At 45.1% G+C, this 22,460-nt stretch overlaps 1 protein-coding gene across 6 annotated transcripts in view; it reads right to left on the bottom strand.

Moving 5' to 3' along the window:
* The window catches only part of tmem63ba (transmembrane protein 63Ba), a 42,032-nt gene that overhangs the window by 18,338 nt on the left and 1,234 nt on the right, over positions 1-22,460 (bottom strand). For 3 of the 6 annotated variants that reach the window (XM_062520441.1, XM_062520442.1, XM_062520438.1), the window contains exons 2-9: positions 9,279-9,497; positions 6,833-6,912; positions 5,058-5,096; positions 3,585-3,675; positions 3,075-3,112; positions 2,432-2,574; positions 802-853; positions 415-523 (exon numbers count right to left, since the gene is read on the bottom strand). In XM_062520441.1, coding sequence (XP_062376425.1) covers positions 415-523; positions 802-853; positions 2,432-2,574; positions 3,075-3,112; positions 3,585-3,675; positions 5,058-5,096; positions 6,833-6,912; positions 9,279-9,482 — 756 coding nt within the window. In that variant the 5' untranslated portion in view covers positions 9,483-9,497. Of the gene's footprint in view, positions 1-414; positions 524-801; positions 854-2,136; positions 2,163-2,431; positions 2,575-3,074; positions 3,113-3,584; positions 3,676-5,057; positions 5,097-6,832; positions 6,913-9,278; positions 9,498-12,171; positions 12,257-22,460 lie in introns of those variants that run through there. The other 3 variants (XM_062520443.1, XM_062520440.1, XM_062520444.1) reach the window with 3 other exon arrangements.

Below are 22,460 nucleotides of genomic sequence, written 5' to 3' on the forward strand. Positions count from 1 at the left end.
AAAAATAACAACAAGAACCGTACCGAACCGAAAACCGTGACCCTAAACCGTGATACGAACCGAACCGTGGATTTTGTGAACCGTGCCACCCCTACTTCTTAAGAGCAGGCCTGAGGTGTGGTCAAAAGAGCAAGCAAAGGCAAACGTTCATAAATATCATCAAAAAGCATTTTGTTTGCCTTTAGTTCGCTGCAAATGTTTGTGAACACACATTCATGTCTGAGCACACGCAAACCGTTTGAGGTGGTTCAACAAATAAACGTACGCAAATGCTGGACTAAGAGTTACTGCTTGAACTGCACAATTAAAATAAGTTTATATACAACATTGTTCACATCTGAAATGTGCCTCAGTTTTGCCCAGATTTGAGTGAGCCGTAAGAGGTTTGTTATGGCTCTGACGACGGCTGCTCACCAGGTCATCTTCTTTGTAGTGCATTTTGGATGTGTGACGCCTCATGCTGTAGACGGTCAGCAACAGGTACAGGAACGCAAAGGTAGTATGCAGCCATAACAGGCTATCCCTGTGTGTGTGGAGAGAGAGAGAGAGAGAGAGAGAGAGAGAGAGAGAGAGAGAGAGAGAGAGAGAGAGAGAGAGAGAGAGAGAGAACATTGTGAAAACATTCATGCTAATAAAGCTCCTTTGAATTTGAATTTGAATTTGAATTTGAGAGAGAGAGAGAGAGAGAGAGAATTAGCACTCAAACCATAACAGGTGAGCACACACGCAAACACTCTCCTCTCTCTAAAGGGGAATCTCAGAATAAATCTGGAGGACCCAACAGGACACAAGCACACTCACCCCGACTTCAGGTTGGCTATAGTGGTTCTCCCGAAACTGTATGCATTGCCCTCTGTTGAAGAAAGCACAGCAAAGCAGGTTTGAGGGGAAATGTCAATACTGCACTCGTATGTGTCTGCGGCCAGCAGTGTGGAAGTAGGCCAAAGGTCACTGATTGGAGAGGAGGAAGCGAGAGAGCTGGACACACGAGAGTGAGGCACACGGAACACAGAACACGGAACACAGAACAAGAACGCACAACCGCTTCTCATCCCGTGTCCCGTGCCAGTCCCGAGTCACAGCAACATCAGCGGTATTGTCTCCTTGCTCAATAATCACATCTTCAGACCAAACTCAGGAAACCGTATCAATACTTCCTGGTTAGGTATGAAGACGGCATTAGAATAATATATGCTGTCATTCTGAGCTACTAACTTCCTTCTACCAGCCTAAGAACTGTGTGTACAACATCAGCATAACAACAGGTACATTTCTCTACATTCCATCACTACTTCTAACTGAAGCCTAAGGCCACGCAACAACAAAAATGTCCATATGTGCACCAGAAATTCAAATAAAATATTGGATCATAAACAACTGTGGCTGTTAACGAAAAGCCACACTGCTGTACTACTAACAGCATACAATTGTATAACTTTTCTTTCAAGACCAGCATACAAGCAGTGCAAAGTGACAGTCAGCAACGCAGACTACTGTACTGTAGCTACGGTGGGAATCAAACTCTGGTCGACCGATGTACAGGATATGAAGCCACTTCTGTGAGCTACACGCCCTGAGGACAAACTACATGGGTGTCCACTCTCAAACTCAAGCTGCTGTGTGTGTGTGTGTGTGTGTGTGTGTGTGTGTGTGTGTGGGGGGGGTAGTGGTTAGTGAAGTTTCCCCTTCACTGTAAAGTGCTTTGGGTGCCTTGATAAAGCCCCATATAAATGCAGGGCTGATAGACAGGAAATTATCTGTGCCTGAAATGATCAAATACATTCATTGGGCATTCAGAAAACAGTTAGCTATTTCCGGCGAAGCTGCGTTATATCTATTTCAACGTGACGGTTGACAGCGCTTAACATATCATAACACATATAAAAGTAAACTTTTCTATTTTATATCGGTTATATATTATGTAGAATATCCATGCTGAGGGCAGAATTGTCAACATTTCGAAAGAAATCAAAGTTGAAGCATATTCTAGTTAGTTAGCGTACTGCGAACTCACGTAAACAGAATGAACAAAAGTTGAAAACAGTACAGATTTCCGGGTTAAGGAATAAGGTAAATAAATGTTGTTGTTGTTGTGGTGGTGGTGATGTGATGGTGTCCTGTAGCCGGTGCTCTTACCCAGCAGGTTTCCTGAGAAGTTGACGGGCTGCGGTGTGTGTGTGTGTGTGTGTGTGTGTGTGTGTGTGTGATTGGGGGGGTGCTCTGGTGCACGATGGCTGGCGATGGCAGCCGGTGTGTGTGTGATTGGGGGGGTGCTCTGGTGCACGATGGCTGGCGATGGCAGCCGGTGCTCTTACCCAGCAGGTTTCCTGAGAAGTTGACGGGCTGCGGTGTGTGTGTGTGTGTGTGTGTGTGTGTGATTGGGGGGGTGCTCTGGTGCACGATGGCTGGCGATGGCAGCCGGTGCCCTTACCCAGCAGGTTTCCTGAGAAGTTGACAGGCAGCACGATGCCCACGGACAGCACGCCCACCACCACCAGCAGGCCGATGATGTGGCGCTGGAAGGACAGGTAGTGCACGGCGTCCTCGCCACACTTCTCCCGGATCTCGTCGTCCCTGCAGGGAGAGGGCACGGAACACAGCGCGATGGAACACATGACATGACATGACTCACCACATCCAGGAGAACATCTGAGGGGAACCCAGGGGAACCAGGAGAACCCTGGGGAACCACACTCACTGCTGCCTGCTGCATTATCAACACGCTCACCACAGTGAGTTAAGGGGCTACATACATACATACATGTACATATACACACACACACTCTCTCTCCCCCCTTCACTCCCTCTCCCTCCCTCCCGCTCTGTCTCTCTCTCTCTCTCTATCACTCCCCCTTACAAATAAATAAATACATACATACATACATACATACATACTGTACATACACAGTATGTACATACACACAAACATACTCACTCTCTTTCTCTCTCTCTCTCTCCCCCTCACACTCTCTCTCACACACACACATTTGCATCTGCTGACACACATTCATTAGCACACACTTTCATGAGCAGACATGATAGATAGGATGAATGGGAGGCCCAGGAGAACTCACTTTATCCTGAAGATGGCTGTTAACCAGGAGCAGAAGCCCTGCAACACAAAACACACACAGCAGATTCACTCACTTGAGATACAACAACAAACAAACACACAAACAAACATGCCAACGGAATAGCCAAGAACTACAAAGATCATGTCCTTCACCAACTATAAACACTATATTAGTCTGTAAACACTAGGAGAAAGTGTTGTTGTTGTATGCGTGTGTGTGTGTGTGTGTGTGTGTGTGTGTGTGTATGTGCTTATGTGTGGGACAGGGTGGGTCGTTGGACTATCTGCCGACATCTTGACAAATTTCATCAATACTCATTACACAGACAGACAGGCAGACAGACAGGCAGACAGGCAGACACACACACACACAGACACAGACACAGACACAGACACAGACACAGACACAGACACAGACACAGACACAGACACAGACACAGACACAGACACACACACAGACACACACACAGACACACACACACACACACACACACACTGCGGAGGTGCTCACGTTGTCTCTCTGGTCGTAGTCGACGGAGCTGGAGATGGAGGTGAGGCGCTCGTAGCGGTCGGGCGTCTGCGACTGCATGGCGGACGCCACGCTGGACAGGGAGAGGAAGAGGAAGAGAAGAGGAAGAGAGAGAGAGAGAGCCACAGCGTCAGAACCCGCCGACGTTCCCACGACAACGCTCCCACCACCACACACCTGACGCTGAGCCTCCCCTTACCTACCATGGGGAGCTCAACAACACCCCCACCATCTACAAATCAGTGTCTGACCACGCTCTGAAATGACCCTCGGAGGCTACCGTACGCCGCTTGTGCACAGGCAGAGCCATCAGTAGTGTAGTGTGGGCCACAGAGTGCACAGACCTACGGGAGCTTCTGTGGCGTCATTTCATGCAGTGGCAGTTAAGCATCCCGACACACACACACACACACACACAAAACACACACACATACTCACTCACACACTCCTCATTGGGGGACGAGTGCATGTGTGTGTGTGTGTGTGTGTGTGTATAATTAGTGTGTATGTGTGCACACACAAGTTAGGCGATAGTGAGAGACGTCTGTGTGAGAGGAAAAGCATCCTGTTACCAATGTGGAAGGCAAGGTCATGCAAACTACCACACACACACACACACACACACACAGAGACGCTCTAGAAAACACAAACACACACACCCGACACAAACTGTTTAGTGAAGATTAAACACACACTGAAAGACTAGAGACCCACCACCTGTCGGAAGAACGGTGTTTGTAATCCTGCTCCACATTGGGGTGACCCCTTGCTCTGTTTTAGTCAACAGGAAATACTGACTACAATACCCATAATCCCACGGGACTGGGGTCCAACAGTGGAAACATGTTCATAACTTGGGGGCTGACTTGTTTGGAATGTCTAACATCAGGAAATACAACTTCCTCAGAGAGTTCCGGGTGGGTTCTAATACAGACATCGACTGAGAGGGGGAGGAGGGTTATGTGTGTTTTTAAGCAACCAAAGAGAGGGGGGGGGGGTCCTATTCAACCACGGGGCGAAGGCTAACCTTTACCTTTCCCTGTACCCGTCCTGCCTCTGTGGGGCAAAGGGCACACTCAGACAGGCCGAGAAGCGCATGCTTTGTGAGAGAAGTGAACACACACACACAAACACACACACACACACACACACACACACACACACTGATTACAAAAAATGTGCACACAGATTGAGACAAGGCCCAGCTTGTGCTGGGTGGAGACTGAGAGTGGTCAGTAGTGCGGCTACAGACACGACAGGGCCCTTCCACCGAGAGAGAGACACACAGAGAGGGTGAGGAGGGCCTGGACGGACCTCAGGCCGTCTAGAAACCAGAGCAAGAGTGTTAATTTGGAACGGTAGAGCAGCGGGGGGGAAAAAAGAAAGAGAGAAGGAGATAGAGAGTGGCGACGTGGAGAGAAAAAAAAACAACAACAAAAAAAAAAAAAAACATACTATTCCCGCTCGTCCAGGCGCCGGTACCGTTGATCCTGTCTTCAGAACCAAAAAAAAAAGAAGAGGGAGAGATTTGAGTTTGGCTTAAGGGCTTTCCAACCCCCGGTGTCTGCACAGAAATAGATTCCAGGAGACCCCTCCCTGCCTGTTGCGAGCCCAAACTGCGAGGGGTAGTGCTCACAACATCTTGACAAAAGCCTTCAAGCATGTGGGACAGCATGATAGATAGATAGATAGATAGATAGATACTTTATTGATCCCCAAGGGGAAATTCAAGGCATGTCCACACAGTGCCACAGCGTACACACACACAGAGCCCCTTCATCTTCATCTTCATCTTCATCTTCACTGAGCTGCGGCAGCACTGGGGTCTGAGCACAGGGTCCAAACAGGACATCAAGTGTGACAGGACATCAATGCTTTACTGGGTGCAGCGCGCGAGGAGTCAAATATGGGTTACATTAGTACTGTACGGAGCTGAAGATCAATCAAATATGGGTTACATTAGTACTGTACGGAGCTGAAGAATCAATCTTGTGGGGGGATGGAAAAAAGAGATGAACACAAATACAACACATATACATGCATCATACTACTATCTTCAGCTAAATCTCATAACCCATCATGGTGCTGTGTGTGCAACAAGAAGAAGAAGTTGTGGTCTGTCTGAGAGTATGAGTCTGTGTGTGTGTGTGTGTGTGTGTGTTGTGTTGCGGTGTGACTAAGACCGATCCATACTAGATGGTTTTAATGAGTCATGAAGTGGGAAATGCAAAAGCATGACCATCCAGCTGCCAGTATGTGCCACCATGCTGCCCGCAGTCACATGACCAGAAGCCTCCTCCTAAAAGGGCTTGAGCTGGAAAGAGTCCCGTTTAAACGGAAGAGGAGCCAACAGAGCTCTGCGTCTGACTCATTAAGTGGACGAGAGTGCCTTCAGGAGTTCATAGTATCAGTGAGTTTAATGGGCTTCTTCTGGGTGCCTCAGCTGGGCCGGTGTGTGTGCCTGCCGGCAGGCCTCTGTGGTGGGGCTCCCAGCTGCACAAATGTGGGGTGGGGTGAGCCAGAGCGAGGTTGAGCGCGAGCGCGGCTCTCACCCTGAGCAAACAAACTCCGGAGCGCTCCGGTTTGCGGCGGCCACTCTCTCCTGCTGCGGCGCTGGAAAGGCTACACCACACACACACACACACACACAGTATTTATCCTAAATGCTCGAAAGGCTACACCTTGTTTGGGGTTCTGGGGGCTCGGAGAAGGGCTGGAAATCAACGTGGGGGCAATCGCCCCCTCCACCCACCACCCACCACCCAACCACCCAACCACCCCATCACCCCACTGTCTACAATAGAAGAAAGAGTCTGTGGTGTAATAGTTCTGGTCTTTGAGAGACTCTGTGGTGTTGTCACCGATGAGGACGTTAAGCACGTACAGACGCCCACGAGGACCTCGGAGAAGTGTAAAGGCGTTACCAGCAGCCTCAATCAACACACAAGATGGATGAGATCTGACATTCCATTGAGATGAGATGACTCCTGAGCATCAGTTTCTGATGAGTGACTTGCCTCGCCTCGTAGCCTTTATTTGGAAGGGGAGAGGGGGGGGGGGGTCGGGGGGCATACAATCTACAAAAAGGCAAGTCATAGTGTACAGAGGCAGATGCCAAAGCCCACACTTCTCCAATAAACGCCATGATTCATGTGGAGGGCTGCACCTGGGAGGGGAAGTGATGTGTCATTGGGCGAGCGTTCTGAAGGACATGCTGCAGCCTAGCTTACCTGTCTGCATCTGTGACCAGGGCCAGCCGACCGTAGTCCCATGCCAGCTTCCGCAAGATGGAGAATACAAAGAGTAGAACCTATGGAGAGGGGAAAACACACGTCCATTTAAAACAAGCATACAGTACAGTATGTACACACTACCACTACTACTACTAGTACCAATACCACAAAGCGATATCTTACCAAGTGTTATAATCTTAGTTAGGGATGCAACGGTACAGTTTTGCCACGGTTCGGTTTGTATCACGGTTTTTGGGCCACGGTAACGGTTCGGTTTCAATATATCAATATTATCTTGGCTCTAGCATACAGGAGGTTATATTTGCCTTTTCTATTTCAAATCAACAATGTGCTTCTACTTACACTTGCAGAGTAAATATTAAATGCATAGCCAGACACAGATGAAGCAGAATCACAAAAATGTATTATAAGAAAAGAACACCATCATTGCCTTCTGTCATAAACAGGCAATATTATCCATAGTGAAGTGCAGCATAAAGTAATGTGTAATTATTTATTTATTATACCACTGCTTGGTCAAATTTCCTATTGTGGTGCGCTATTTGAAACGTGCATTATTTTTCTATATACCGCACGGCTATGATGTAGTTCCCTTCTTTTGGGCTTATTACACTTGAATATTAATTCGCCAATGTGAATGTAACGGTAAAAACAGCAATGTTGCATCTAAGACAGAGGCAATATAAATGAAAATGATAGTAGCAGTGGTATATAAGCGGATATCAACTCCGCGCCCTGTGCGTTTCTAGGAAAATAATGCACTTATCGAAGTGTCCGCCTGCGGCGTCGGGTCCTTATTACCACTTCGAACGTGCATTATTTTCCTATAAACGCACGGTGCGTCGTTGATTATCCCTTACCTGTTGTCTTACAGAACATACAGCCCTTTTGTAATATTAAGTAGGTTGCATAAAATGTAAACTTTAAAAGTCACTTTCAACTTATCTCTTACACACTTCGTACAGTTCAGGAATCTTACTGCTGAAATGCGTGCAGGAGGGGATATTGAAGCGATGATCGAGAACATTTATCATGTAGCGAAATCCCATACCCGGCAGGGCATCATGTCTTTTCCTATGAACACGCCAATCGCATTCGTTATGTCTTTGTGTTTTTGGGAATTATAGGAATATTGTTGCCGAAAGGCTGCAGCAATGGATGGTTGGGTTTTCGGTGGCAAACTAGCTCTCCGTGCTGCTCCACTAAGGTTACAGCCGGGTGATGGTGGCGCAAATGGGCCGACATGTTGGATGTGTTACCTTTATTAGGTGATCGTTGTGAAGCAGTGCTTGCACACTGTGCTTTGTTTACTGACGGTCTTTTTGACTTGTTCGTAGGCTACTTCGAATGTCGCCATGATCGTGCAGCCGCCGGTAAAGTTTGTTTCTTCTCACATGACTCCTTCATTTGCATTTCAACGTGCCTATTGGGTCTTGGGAAATTCAGTAAAATTCTGATTGGTTGTTGCAAGGTTGACGAGAGGCAAGCTGAACAGTCAGAGAAAACTCATCCCCCGGGTCCTAAGCACTCCTTACTATCGCTCCCAGGCTACGCGCGTGCAATAACCTTGTATTAAATAAAAAGTTTAATGTCGCGTATACCGAAATATTGCGGTTTAGGTGAGTCTATTGAACCGAACAGGCCAAACCGAACGGTTCAATAAATTATTGAAAACCGTTGCATCCCTAATCTTAGTGTATATCAAGATAAAAAGAAATCTAGTTTGTATTGTTTTTAGTATAAAGATACTCACTTTGAGCTGTCTTGTAAGATTATTTGACTTAAAATAAGTAAATTCTCTTTACATTTACTCTTAAATTCAGATATAAAAAACAAGCAAATTTATCTGAAGATGGATTAAGAAAACGTACCTTCATTTAAGATGAGATTTAAGATTCAAGACAATAAAAACAAGAAAATATAAGATTATAGCACTTAAGATATCACTTTTTGTAGTGCATATGCAAAAGAGTATCTTCAGCTTAACTAGTGCTTCAAGTCCAGTAATGCATTACTATCCAATGCAATAACATCCACCACACTGGACCATACATTTTCAAACCGCAAAAGACAAATCATGCTCCTAATTAGTTTTCCAGCATTTGTTTTCCAATCCATCAGCTGATCCATATAATTGATATAGAGAGGGGGAGGGAGAAAGTGGGAGGGAGAGAGAGAGAGAGAGAGAGAGAGAGAGAGAGAGAGAGAGGGAGAGAGCCAAAGACAGAGGGGGAAAGTACGCAAGAGAGAGAGCAAGCGAAAGAGAGAGAGTGAGTGAGTGAATGTGAGAGTGAGTGTGAGTGTGAGTGTGAGTGTGTGTGAGAGTGTGTGAGTGAGTGTGAGTGTGTGTGTGAGTGTGTGAGTGTGTGAGTGTGTGAGTGCGTGAGTGCGTGAGTGTGTGAGTGTGTTGAGTGGTACGCACCAGGAAGCACATGAAGTCGAGGGCGAGGACCGTGGGCACCCCCCCGAAGGGGAGCCCCTGCAGCACAGTGCTGCGGATGCGGGCGGAGAAGCACCAGGTCTTGTTGTCAGTAGAGCTGGGGTCCACCTCCTCCGGCCTGGGCAGGGCCTCGGCCAGGCCTCCAGCCCACAGCCCCATCAGCACAGCCAGCACAGGCAGCAGCATTATCACTGCCACATCCTGCACAGGGGGGGCACGAGAGGGAGAGCACAGGGTTAGCACACATACTGTAGCATAGCACACTATTAGCATGTTTTAGCATAGCATGAGTTTAGCACACATAGCGTAGCATAGCACACCACACTATTAGCACGTTTTAGCATAGCATGAGTTTAGCACACATAGCATAGCACACTATTAGCATGTTTTAGCATAGCTTGAGTTTAGCACACATACAGTAGCATAACACACTATTAGCATATTTTAGCAGAGCATGAGTTTAGCACACCATTTGACATTTAGCACACTTAACCTTTAGCACATTTTACAGGTAGCCTGGGCTTGGCACACTTTTAACATACACTACTGATCTGGTTTCAAGTGAAATGTAATGTTTCAGCACAGAAAGTACTGAAATATTGAACTGTTGGACATTCAACAGTTCAGAGAAGGTCACATTAAGTTATGTTAAGATTATAGTGGATTTTAGGTTCATCCTGGAATTTCACCCGAAAGCCAAATATGCCTGACTTTTTGTGAGTTTGGCACGGTAACACAACACAGAGTTTAGCAGCACACTTAACCATTAGAAGTTCAGCACACTCTCATACGGCCCAAGTTTAGCTCACACTTTAACACAACAGGGGTAAAGACAGGAGGTGCTTTTGTTGTATATGAGCACCAAGCAGTGCAGTTACTGTACATGTTGTCCCTTCAGAATGACACGGTTCTGAGCAGTTTAGTATGTATGTTCTGAGTAGTTCTGAGATACTGAGATTCAAAGTCTTTGAAAGAATTCCACACAGAGTTATACTGATAAGCGGAACAAACATCTTCAGATAAAATGTCCAAACTACAAGAAACACCTCCTCACCTCACCTTCTTAAATTGCCACAGAACACCAAGATGTCAATAACTCAATTTTAACAAACAAATGTCAGATTGAACCTCATAATTCTAAGGGGACGATGTGAATCATTAAAGTCTAGCCAACATACTTAAGGAACACAGGTGATGATGGGTGGCATGACCTTTCTCTTTCTATGTACCGTTGCGGTACCACATCAACACCAAGTTCAGTTTGACCTACTACTGGCTACTACAAGCCTCTACTTGGCACCAGCTGGCCCAGAAGGTTTTCATGGAAACCATTAGCAATAGTGTGGGTAAACTCAGCCTGATCTGCCAGCAATTTGATTTCGCCTTGCAACTCAGGCTGGAAACCTCCACATTTTTCTATCCGGCTTCCGTTACAAATCTGTGGGGACCAATCACAAACTGTTTTTTCCATCTGGCTGGCCTGGCACACCCGGATCGTTGGTCTGACTGGTTGAAGGGCTGTGCCCGTTGATCCCGCCTCTTGTGCAGTAGAACACACAGAGCAGACTCCCCAGACTGGTGCTAGCCAGGCCACATTAGCGTGAGCCAATATGATTTACACTGCAGCAATTAAAAACAACTCATTTGACCTCCAAAAAGAGAAACTCTCTCCAACAACTTAATTATGTTCTGAGGACATTATATGTCAATCTAGATATCTTGATTAGTCTCAGAGGTGTTTTATAGGTCTGTTTGCATTAGCATGCAATGGACAAGAATATCATAAATCTCTCTCCAACAACATAATTTTGTTTTGAGGGCATTCTAACCTATGCCAGCCTAGGCAAGTTGATTGGATTCACATGCTTTATTGGTCTGTTTGTATAAGCACGCAACGGACAAGATTAGCATAAGAGGTCCTTACTATCGCCTATCAAAAGCTCTTGTTATCAAAGGCTTCAAAATAACATCATCGTTATAGTAACAAGGTCTTGAAAAAGAAAATAAATTCTTCACACAGACACCTCAGACTCCACAGAATTAAGCATGACATGCCCTTCAAATGTCTGACACACAATGTCTGTTTATTTTCATTAAGCTATTAATTGAATTTACATTTGTGCTTATTATTATTGCTATTCTCCTTAATGTAGTCTTGCCAACTTCCTAATTTGTTTACTGTCCCAATTTAACTAGCCTATTGTATTGTTGTGATTTGTATGTCGCCTTGGACAAAGGTTAAAACCCATTACCATAACAGCAGGCAACACAGATCAGACGCACCGGCACACAAGACATTCCATAAAAACACCAAAACTAAACAAATGTTTACCAAGAGCAGCGCGAGCTAAACGAGGCCTTTATGGGCATTTTTAATGATCAGTGACGATTAAGCCTATGAATTAAAGCTTTTTAAACTTTTTTGGAAGAGTGCCTTGGTTAATTCATCATTATCAGAGGCCTTTATGACTGAGATTCTCACAGAGCTGCAGAACTCATGGAGATGCAGTCCACATGACCACTCTGGGTAAGAATCACCATTTTTTCATCCCTCAAAATTATGTTTTTTGCCCACTTTTTTTTCCGTTCTACCTTCTTTTCTCCCTTACTGCACTTAACTACCACTTTCTGTAACAATTACCACCAATGGCAATAATCGAGCATCTAAATGCTATCTATCTATTCACATACTAAATACAAATAAAGGGAAAGGGCATCAGAAGGTCAGAAAGAGACAAAAAGTAGAAAGCAACCCGGAAGCGATCTCAAAAAGAGTGTGTGATGGAATCTGACACATGCAGTAGTAATCCACAGACACACACATACACACACACACACACACACAAACACACACACACACTCCCGGGACACTCACTCTGATGCTCTTGTTCCCTTCACAATGGGCTTGTTGATGGGACACCAAATAGCTAGCATCCCACGGACATTGCAGAGCTAATCGAGTTAGGGGCTAACCGCATAACAGAGAGCCACATGGCCGTCTACACCGCGGCCGCACGGCCTCCCTCCGCCGTGGAGAGTGGAGAGTGGAGAGTGGAGAGGGGGCAGTCGCCGGCTCTGCGGCTCTCCGAGACGCTGTTCCGCTGTAGCCTCGCTCCCGAGCGGCCAACACACATCTGAAAGGCAGCGTCTGTGCTGGGTCATGTGACAGCCAATAACTCATTTAGTCTCCAGCAGGCCTCTCAGTCAGAGCAGCCAATTGATCCATACAACTCAGCCCAGCATCGCAGTGCAGAGAGCAGGCTACTAGCCTGCACACTACAAAGAGTTGTTGTCATTTGAATTATTTATGTTTTCCACTTCTATTTTCCTTTTCATTTTTGCTCTCCTGTGCAGAAATAGTAGAATCATGCAAAATGCTGAGGCATACCAGTAAAGGAAAGCCTCCCCCCCCCCCCCCCCCCCTTTAATGCCCAGACAGGCAAGACAAATAACCAAGCACACAAGTGCACTGCACAGTACAAACATACAAAGCAATTGGCGGCATCTAGATCAATGTATTTACAAAGGGTCTGGAAAATAAAGGTTAGACAGAGAGAAAGTGGCTCTTCCTAGGGCCTGCTAATGGGTTTGCAAGAGGACCATACCGTACGTTAGCTTCGTTTTATGCTAGGAGATTAGCCTAGATGATTGGGTATTTATGAAGCGCTCCATCACTAAAGCCTGTTGTGACAAGTGTAAGCTCATCTAAACAGTCTGAGGTACTGCTGAGGTCACATTCGAGGAACAGGAAGGATGACAAAGGGCAGGCGGATGACACAGGAAAGTGATTGTTGATCGTGTACGACTGACTGCCATTGTCTCCCGTGGAAAATATGACAAGAATTTATTTGAATACGAGAAGAATTTATTTGAATTTGAGAAGAATTGAACTACTTAAATATGCTGCACATCATTGAGATTTCAAGATACAACAACGCAGTTTACACTAGCATGTTGATTCTGACATTCTGTCACTCTGTCAGCGGAAGGTACGCAGGTGCACACTACTCAACTGTCCAGTAAAATGGGTGATAGGACAGTACGAAGGCCAGACTATGAAACAAATAAAAAATCTGATCTCTGGTCCAACTTCTAATCCAAACGCAAGAGCCCATAATAGCCAGTCTCTCTGTTGTCACCACTACCACAATTTCCCAACTATTAGCCGCATTACAAGCTTATTGTATTAGCTTAGACATTGATTTTGCAAAATGTCTTCAGCTATGAGGCTAACACACAGGGGCAGTTAATATGCGGCTTATACACACAATGCAGCCAATACACAGAAAATGACCGTCGTGTGCCCCATAAGTCATGCTTGTCTCGATTTGGAATAGACCTCGATCAGCCTCTCAACCCAGTCGCCTGCCACACTGTCAATAATAGAGCAGGCAGCTCAGTACAGCGTCACCTTACTTAGTGTCACCACGCTGTATAACCTGTTGGGACTCAGCTGCCACAACATGTACACCTAACAAGACCGTGCAGATGGAAGTACATGACAATTAGCGTCATGGTGACTATGAGAATGCCACGGATGTAAATGAGTGTGTGTCAACGTGTGATGTTACCTGAGGTGAGAGAGAGAGAGAGAGAGAGAGAGATGCGGTTCTGTTTGAGCACGCAGCACTGCGGTCTACAGACACACACACACACAGACACACACAGACACACACAGACACACACAGACACACACAGAGCATGTCTTGGCTGCGTGTCAGCTGGCCTCTCCAGGATCCAGACTGGAAAGACTGGTTAGCAGAGCACAGCCTAAGCCATGAGGGCAAACACCAGGGAGGAGCCACTCACGCAGACACACTACGTGTCAGGGCAGATACAGAGAGAGAGAGAGAGAGAGAGAGAGAGAGAGAGAGAGAGAGAGAGAGAGAGAGAGAGAGAGGGTGGGAGGGATAGAGAGAGAGAGAGAGAGAGAGAGAGAGAGAGAGAGAGAGAGAGAGGGTGGGAGGGATAGAGAGAAAAAGAGAGACAGAGATAGGTGAAGGGTACAAGCATGATAGGGAAAGGAAGGGAGAGGAAGGGAGAGAGAGAGAGAGAGAGAGAAAGAAAATGACATAAAAAGGGTGAAGGGTGAGAGAGGGGGCAGAAGGAGGTGAAGGGTGAGAGAAAGCATGATCGGCAGAGAGAGAGAGAGGAAAAATGGCAGGCATAAAAAATGGTGAAGACTGAGACAGAGAGGGGGAGAGGGAGAGAGAGAGAGAGAAGGAAGGCATGAGAAACAATGAGAGGAAGACTGACAAGGAGAGAAAGAAAGAATGGCAGAGGGAGAGCAAATGAGATATGACTACAGGCAGAGATATAGAGGCACGGGGGGAACCGCACTGGGCAGCCTCGGCCACTAGAAAGAACTTTATCAATGCGAAGACAAACAGCGCTCTTATTCGGACAATGGGTGCTGGAGTGTGGGTGTGTGCACTGCACTCAGCCCTCAGTCACAAACTCACACACACATCTGCCTGGCAGTGTGCTCACACACACCAAGAACACGGAAACTACTACAGGCAATATCCCCTCTCCAAACGCCTGACGAAGGCCACAAAAATTATGAGACAAAAAATATGAGGAGACATCTTTGGAAGGATTACCGTATACCGTCAGTCTGGGCTTAAGGCAAAGACAATTTTGGTGCATGAAGTTACAGTATCTAAAACTTTCGAAGCCGATACAATTATCCATGTCAACTAAATGTCCCGGTGCACACTTCAATTCAGGCACGGTGCCTAGGAACTTTAACCCCTGTTCTGATCACCTGAAAGGCGTGATATGAACAAAAACATGAATAAACTGGGCAATCCAGCAGCAGCGGCCTGCCACGACGCCTGCAGCCACAATCTTCAGAGTGTGCTGAGAGCAGCGTAGTAGAGTCAGTGTGGTGGGCTGTGCGGAGCAGAGCAGAGCAGAGCAGAGTGGCCTCAGAGCACTAGGCCTCCTTTCTCCCCTCCTTGCACTGACATCACTCGCCAGGGACACAGAACAATAAACAAACAGAGTTCAGGCGGTTCAGCCGGCCCTGCTTCGGCCTGCACACGGCCCAGATGCCACCCATTCCGCACGCTGGCCTGGCACACTGGCGTGCCAAGGATGGGGCACTAGACGACGTCCGGGACCGCTGGTGAAGGATGCTTGTTTTTCAGACTGTTCAGCAACTTTTCAACAAACTCCTAATTCCCGGTTTCAGTCTTTTTATGCTGCACGTGAATCTGTTCTTGAGAAAGATGGTGACCCTGATTATTCAAAATAAGGAGGACTAGAGGTATAATGACACATCAAATCCATGGTTTGGTTTAGATCTTTTTTTTTTTTTTTTGCCACAGTTCAGTTTCAACCTTGGTTTTCTTTTTTGGGGGGTCTGGTGGTGTTGAGCTGAGAGCTCAAAGGACTATCTGTATGTGGATGTCTGGGGCTAAAGAGTGTATTGCTGTTCTATCTTCTTGAACCGCAACACAAGATAGTGGATGGTTGTTTGTTTCACAGTTTTGGTTGTGGTTTGCACATTGAAACAGCCCTAGGCTACGTTCGGACTAGGGGTATGTTTTGTAGCTGCCGGCGTCCGTTTTACATTATAATTCTATGGAGTAGTAGCCCGGCCCCATCCCAGTAGCAACACTTGCAAAAGTAAAAAAAAAAGCAGAAATGTATTGACAGCAAAGGTAGTCCCACATACATTGTTTCCTGACTGCTGAGGCTGTTCACTGTCATTGTGTAAGGTTTATGCAAGTGTAAGTGTTGCAAACGTTTCCTACTCGAGAGTTGGCAGACTCCACTCACTTTGTGAAAGAGTCACTTCGTAAAAGAGTCTGAATATTTCCAGGCTAATGGCGTTTTCAAAAACGTCCTTCTCGCAGTAAAACGCCCTACATCAAGCTGTTTTTCCACAACTGACCAGTCACAAGCAGATAACCGAAAAACATCCTTCGGGATGCTACTTGGAGCAAAGACGATGGCAGATGGCAAAAAAGCAGTCTACGCCACTTCTCTTTTCAGAAAAAAAGTTCTATGTGAACAGGCAGGACTATGCACAGGGGCCTTCACTAACAGTAGACACAGACAGAGCTCTTAAGCATTCTGACGTTGTAAAAGATTGAATCAAGACTAAATTACCCATTTAGATTGTGCATAAGTGAACCATGTCTTGGAAACTATTACTACAGGACATTAAGAGAGGGCAAAACCTAATGTCCAGGGGAGATCAAATCACTGGAGTTAGGCTAATCACATTCACAGGCTCTGCCCAAATGCGTGTGCGTGTGCGTGTGCGTGTGCGTGTGCGTGTGCGTGTCCAGAGTCGGTGCATTGCTGTCATGGTTGCACAACAGTGTGCACTCAGACACCAACAGTGCAGATGAAAAGAGCCCGGTGCCACCTCACCTTCCAGCGCTGTTGCCATGGCGGGCTCTCGCTGCACACAAACACAAACAGAGCTGGATGGGGGCAGTGGTGGAGGTGGACCGGCTCACGTGTCCCTGCTTTACTTTAGCTTTGTTTTAGGGTGTCTTCGGCCCTGAAGGCCTGCAGCCTAAAGCTTAGTGATGGTGACTGAACAGCACAGCAAGGAATTCAAGTTTCTCTCGCACACACGCACGCAAGCACGCACGTACGCACGCACGCAGGCTTCAATCTGGCCTTCTGTGTTTCTGTCCCACACTCCGGCCAGCCTCCAGCAGACGAGGAGTTGATGCTGAGCTGGGTTTGGCTCAAAGGGGTTTCCCAATCGCCACGGTTACCCTGTGCTTCCTCTAATAAAACAAGGTTTAGGACTAAAGTGCTCTGAGGTGCTTTTGAGTGCTTTATGTGTATATTGTTAACGGCGCTATATAACTAGGGATGCACCGATCCGATATTTGGATCGGATATCGGCCCCGATATGAACAAAATAGCTGGATCGTGGATCGGAAAAAATGAGCCGATCCATGGGCCGATCCGAATTTAATATAGTCTCAAAAAAAGGCTGAGCCATGACGCGCAACCAGCCATTAGCGCCGTTGTAGCAGCAGCTCACTGCTGCAGGTTAGAGTGTGCCACCTCACTGTGTGCTCTAAGTGTCTAAATTCATGGATGGGATAAATAGGCTATACCAAATTTATGTCATAGGATCAAAAGAATATCTATACTAACCACCATTTGTCATAGATTAATTACGATCTTCATGCGTTTTGTTGCATTTAGGCAACACGTTTAATGTGTAACAGTCAAAATAGGCTACTCAAACTAAACACATTGTCATTTTCATCTCATCTGTATAAACTGTTCTTGGTATAAAGACATGCAAATGTTCAAATTGGCTGTTAAAAACGTATAATTTATTAGATAAAACGTACAACTTCTACCGTTTACCACCATTCAAACTCCGTGTGAACTAATTAGTTTATCGTGGGGAAACTGCGGGACCGTACCACTATGAGTAAATAGAGGGGTTTCGCGGGTGACACCATTTTGGCAGGGGTGTTTCAATGTATGTCACTAATAATGGATTTTTATCTGCAAAATTGATTTTTGTTAGATTTATTATTTAGTAATAACTGTGAACTTGAATTTGAATGCTGTTCCAAGTTGCTGCTGGTGTACAACTGTTTATTTTTAATACTAGTAATATAATCAATAATGATGATAATGATAATAATAATGATAATAATAATAATAATAATACATTAGGCTACCTTTATATCTAAGTGTTATTTTGTTAGATTTTTTAAGGAAAGTAATGTTTAGTTAGGGAAAGAATGAAGAATGAAGTCAAGCCTGATGCCTTTAGTCTTTTCTACATGGTGAAGTATACAGTTTATTAATTAACAATGGTATCGGATCGGTATCGGATATCGACCGATACGCAGAGCCCAGGCATCGGTATCGGTATCGGGACTGAAAAAGTCGGATCGGTGCATCCCTATATATAACTTCACGAAGTTCATTTGAATAATCAGCCATGGTAGTGAAACTGACCTGGGAACAGGTGGCTAGGTTAGCAGACAGCTGGTGGCTAGGTTAGCGGACAGACAAGACAGCACAGCAGCGATTGGGAACAGCTGACACACAAGTGTAAAATAGCCTGAATTGAGGGGGGGGGGGGGGGGGGGGGGAATGACTGACCAAACTGTTGGGTGTGTTCTAAAACAATATATACACCCTTCACAAAAGTTTTCAAAATAGATCTTTGAAATCTAGGAAAAATGAAGCTCATCATTAAGATACGGCAAATCTGTGAAATTATTGTTGTGAGACAATCTGAAATGTCAACGTAAATATGCCTTGATATGTGACTTCCAATTACGAGAGAAAGAAAAGAACACAGGCTGAGACACGCCGTCACAGTGCGAAGCGAAACGAACGCCCCCTGAAGAGCTTCCCTTTAGGATAAAACTCACATCCCGTCTCCATGGGTTCCAACAGGCTCAGTTACCCTGCTATGTTGTCCTGGGTATTACGCAAGAGCCATTGTTTATGAGCTTGACTGCTCTGTGCTAACATGATGGCTTTCAAGCTTTCAAGCCATGCAGCCACTCTGAGAATCCATTGGCATACTACTACTACTACTACTACTGCAACTACAAATAAAACTAAGGGGTTGTATACACGTACAGTATATATAGATAATTTAATAAACACAGATTTATTGGTAGGATTTTTGGATCATTTTCACTGATGCTTGACATAATACGTGGGACTAACTGATAATTCACTTCATCTCACTTCACTTCATCTCATATTGTAGGCCTATCATACCGTGTTGTGATCCATGCTACAGTACTTTGCGATGTTTTCACAACCCTGTTTATTTCCACCAAACTGAAACTAATACATGATCAACGTTCCAATAGTACAGGTAGTACTATTATTACATTACTACTACTACTACTACTACTACTACTACTACTACTACTACTACTACTACTACTACTATTATTATTATTATTATTATTATTAATAATAATAATAATGATAATATTAATATTATTGCTATTCTAAGCTCAAAACTGCCAAGAAACTAACAAAGGAACGGCACAAGGCCAAGCAAAGAGTACAGCTCACTTCATTTGAACAAGCGGCTCGTCCTCAACACTGCTGGGTTCAGAGGCCTGTGAGTCACTAGCTCCAAGCGCTCTTGCACATGTGGCTAGGCTACCTCCCCTGCATTATGGTCCAAATAGGATTATGTAAACACCCAATGCAATTACCAAGTCACCTGATCTGGCTATCAGCATGGGCAACACACACAGAGTGATTCTGATAATGCTTGTTTTTTTTTTATTATCTATGCTGATTGCTCTGACACATTCATTCGGCGTGTGAGTGGCCGCGCAGTCATCTTTCTCTGTGAACTGTACAGAACAGAGAGTTCTGATGGTGGAACTGAAGGTAACAACGGAATGTCTTGAAGGACAACGGATTGTAGATGTCACCTAGTTGAGATAGTTTACCCTATGTTGCATATAAGATATGTTTTTACTGTAACAGCACAAACAATTCAGTGTTTATGAAGACAGTTGATTGTATGTTGTCTTTATGAACCTACAATAAGGTTGAAATTGAAAAAACTAAACTAAACAATACATCAGGTCGTCCAGAGAAACTTACACAAGAGCCTTCCATAAAGTGTCACGTGTTTTGCCCACTGCAATCTGACAACACTCAAAATCCAATATCAACATCTAGAATATCTAGTCATCGATCAACTCCAGAGTTGTCCACATGGAGATAAATAAATACTTGAGAAGATAAGGGAAGGAGCATTGCTCTGATAATCTTCAAAGCGAAGAGAACGCAAGTCATTGCCTTCAGGGACAAGGGGTCTCATTAACCATTAACCACATTACATTACATCATTACATCTCCTTCACGGAGCTGAGAACTCCTCTGACACACATCTGTGATTCAAGAGGGTTGTCCTTAGCATCAGTCGAAGAGAGGTCCAGTCACCATCCAAGGCACCAGAGTTTAGCCACAAGGCCAAAACCATCCAGCTTCAAAAATAAGAGTGGAATAAATATGTAAAGCAGAATAAAACCGGGACAGACAGAGGAGGAGTGCAAAACTGAATATAATCTATCGGGCTAAAAGAAAAACAAATAAAATCAATAAGGTCAATCAGTCCAAGCAAAGTGCTGCGGGAGAACCTGAAATAGCAGCTGAGCCAAGTGATGGAAAGAGAAGCAGCAGTGAGCCCTTATGAGTTACCTAGCAACTGAGGCAGCACAGGCCGCAGAGTACAGGGCCACACACACACACACACACACACACACACACACACACACACACACACACACACACACACACACACACACACACACACACACACACACACACACACACACACACACACACACACACACACACACACACACACACACACACACACACACACACACACACACACACACACACACACACACACACACACACACACACACACAGAGAGAGAAGAGATTAAGATGATCGGTAAAAGTGAGTCATGACGTGAGGAGTTGCTAAATGTTGCTGCCGGACATCAATCTGAAACCCGAGGTGGACTCAAGTCGCCATCTCATACGGAGACCCAGTTCCCACGCACCACACATCAAAATGTGCTTAGTCACCGTGGTGGCCAGGACAGAGGGTTACCAATCTGTAAACATACTGTGGAAGTTCATCAGGTGCACTCACTATGCAACTAAGCAACAGTTAGTTAGTCAGTTAGTTAGTTAGTAGTAGTAGTTACGCCAAATTATGACAACATACATTCTTAGATCAAGCAACACTTTTACTGCCTATGTTGACAGTGTCAACTCGCTGACATATAGCCAAGGAGAAATAGAGGACCTGCTATGGACTTGTGATAGCCATAGAGGGCACTGAGGGTGAATCGAAGCTAGAGGGGGGAACCTGGTGGATCAAACTCTTGTTAGTGGCTCTTGTGTGAACTTGGTGGAGATGGATATGAAGGCTGTGTAATGCTATGTTGATGACCCTGGCTGTCTGCCTGCCTGTCACTGTCCACTGTATGTCTGTGGATAAAAAGCACTGCATGAATATTTTAAGGTGTTCAAGAATGGGCCACTCTAAATTAAGCATGGGAGAAATCCACACCCTAAAGAGCAAGGAAAAAATACCTCAATTCATGATCTGAAAACCAACTCAATGATATTCCAAAATAATAACAACGAATAGTGATCCATGATTAGATGCTACTTTTAACTTAGCCCTATATTCAGATGCCTACACAATTAACATTACTTCCCATTACTTCCAGGTACAATCAAATGCCTGTCTGAACAGTGTTAGGTGTCAGGTGTCAGGTTTCTAGGTAAAACACCATCATGCTGCAAACACAGAGGTGTTTCGCAAATCAATCGCAATCATTTAGTGGAGAGTTCTCCAGGATTATAATCAGGATGCTCTCGACCGAGACAAAAGGATTGACACTAATCTCCAGATTATTCTGCCTCAACACTCTGCCTAAAATTACATCATCTTGTAAAGTAACGTTAGTAGTGCTATTTTGGCACATAACAGAACATACTGGATAAATTAACAGAACTGAGGTTAACCACAAATGTTGAGAATATAGCGGCCTAACGACCAACTAGACGGGTGAGCCTGCAGTCATTGGCTAATTCAAAACAGCAGGACCATTCCATCTCCAAAATCATCTTTGATGAATTCAAAATGACCGCAACATCGAATGGAGATTTTTCAACATCAGGCAAAGATTTTCGCACGTCTAGTCGAAACCACAGGAAGTTTTTAGGTTAGCAAGTTCCCCTTTCAGCACTTATCAGTAGCCAACGTCATGCCGCCAAGAAGACTGATGCCAACTACTTGGTCCCAACCATGCAGGATGCTAACATATACGCGTATGGTCACTCCCAGAGATGGAAATGTAAGCGGCTAACGGTACAAAAAAAATCGCGCACCAAACAAACCAAAGGTCAATCAACACTACATTCAATCAAGAACATGTTCTTTAATATTCGTCTAAAAAGTACATCGCCATTGACGAACGTTATTGCCATTTAAAACTCGAATTGGGAGGAGATGGATTTCTAACGCATCTAACATTAGCAGGGCATCTGTGGCCAGATAATTTAGACATTAACGTCTAGCGTTAGCTAAATAGAAGTACACAATGTACAAACCGCCTAGTACACAATAATACCCAATTTTAAAAATGCA

This window comes from Sardina pilchardus, chromosome 18 (assembly GCF_963854185.1).
Source record: "Sardina pilchardus chromosome 18, fSarPil1.1, whole genome shotgun sequence".
Classification (NCBI taxonomy): Eukaryota; Metazoa; Chordata; class Actinopteri; order Clupeiformes; family Clupeidae; genus Sardina; species Sardina pilchardus.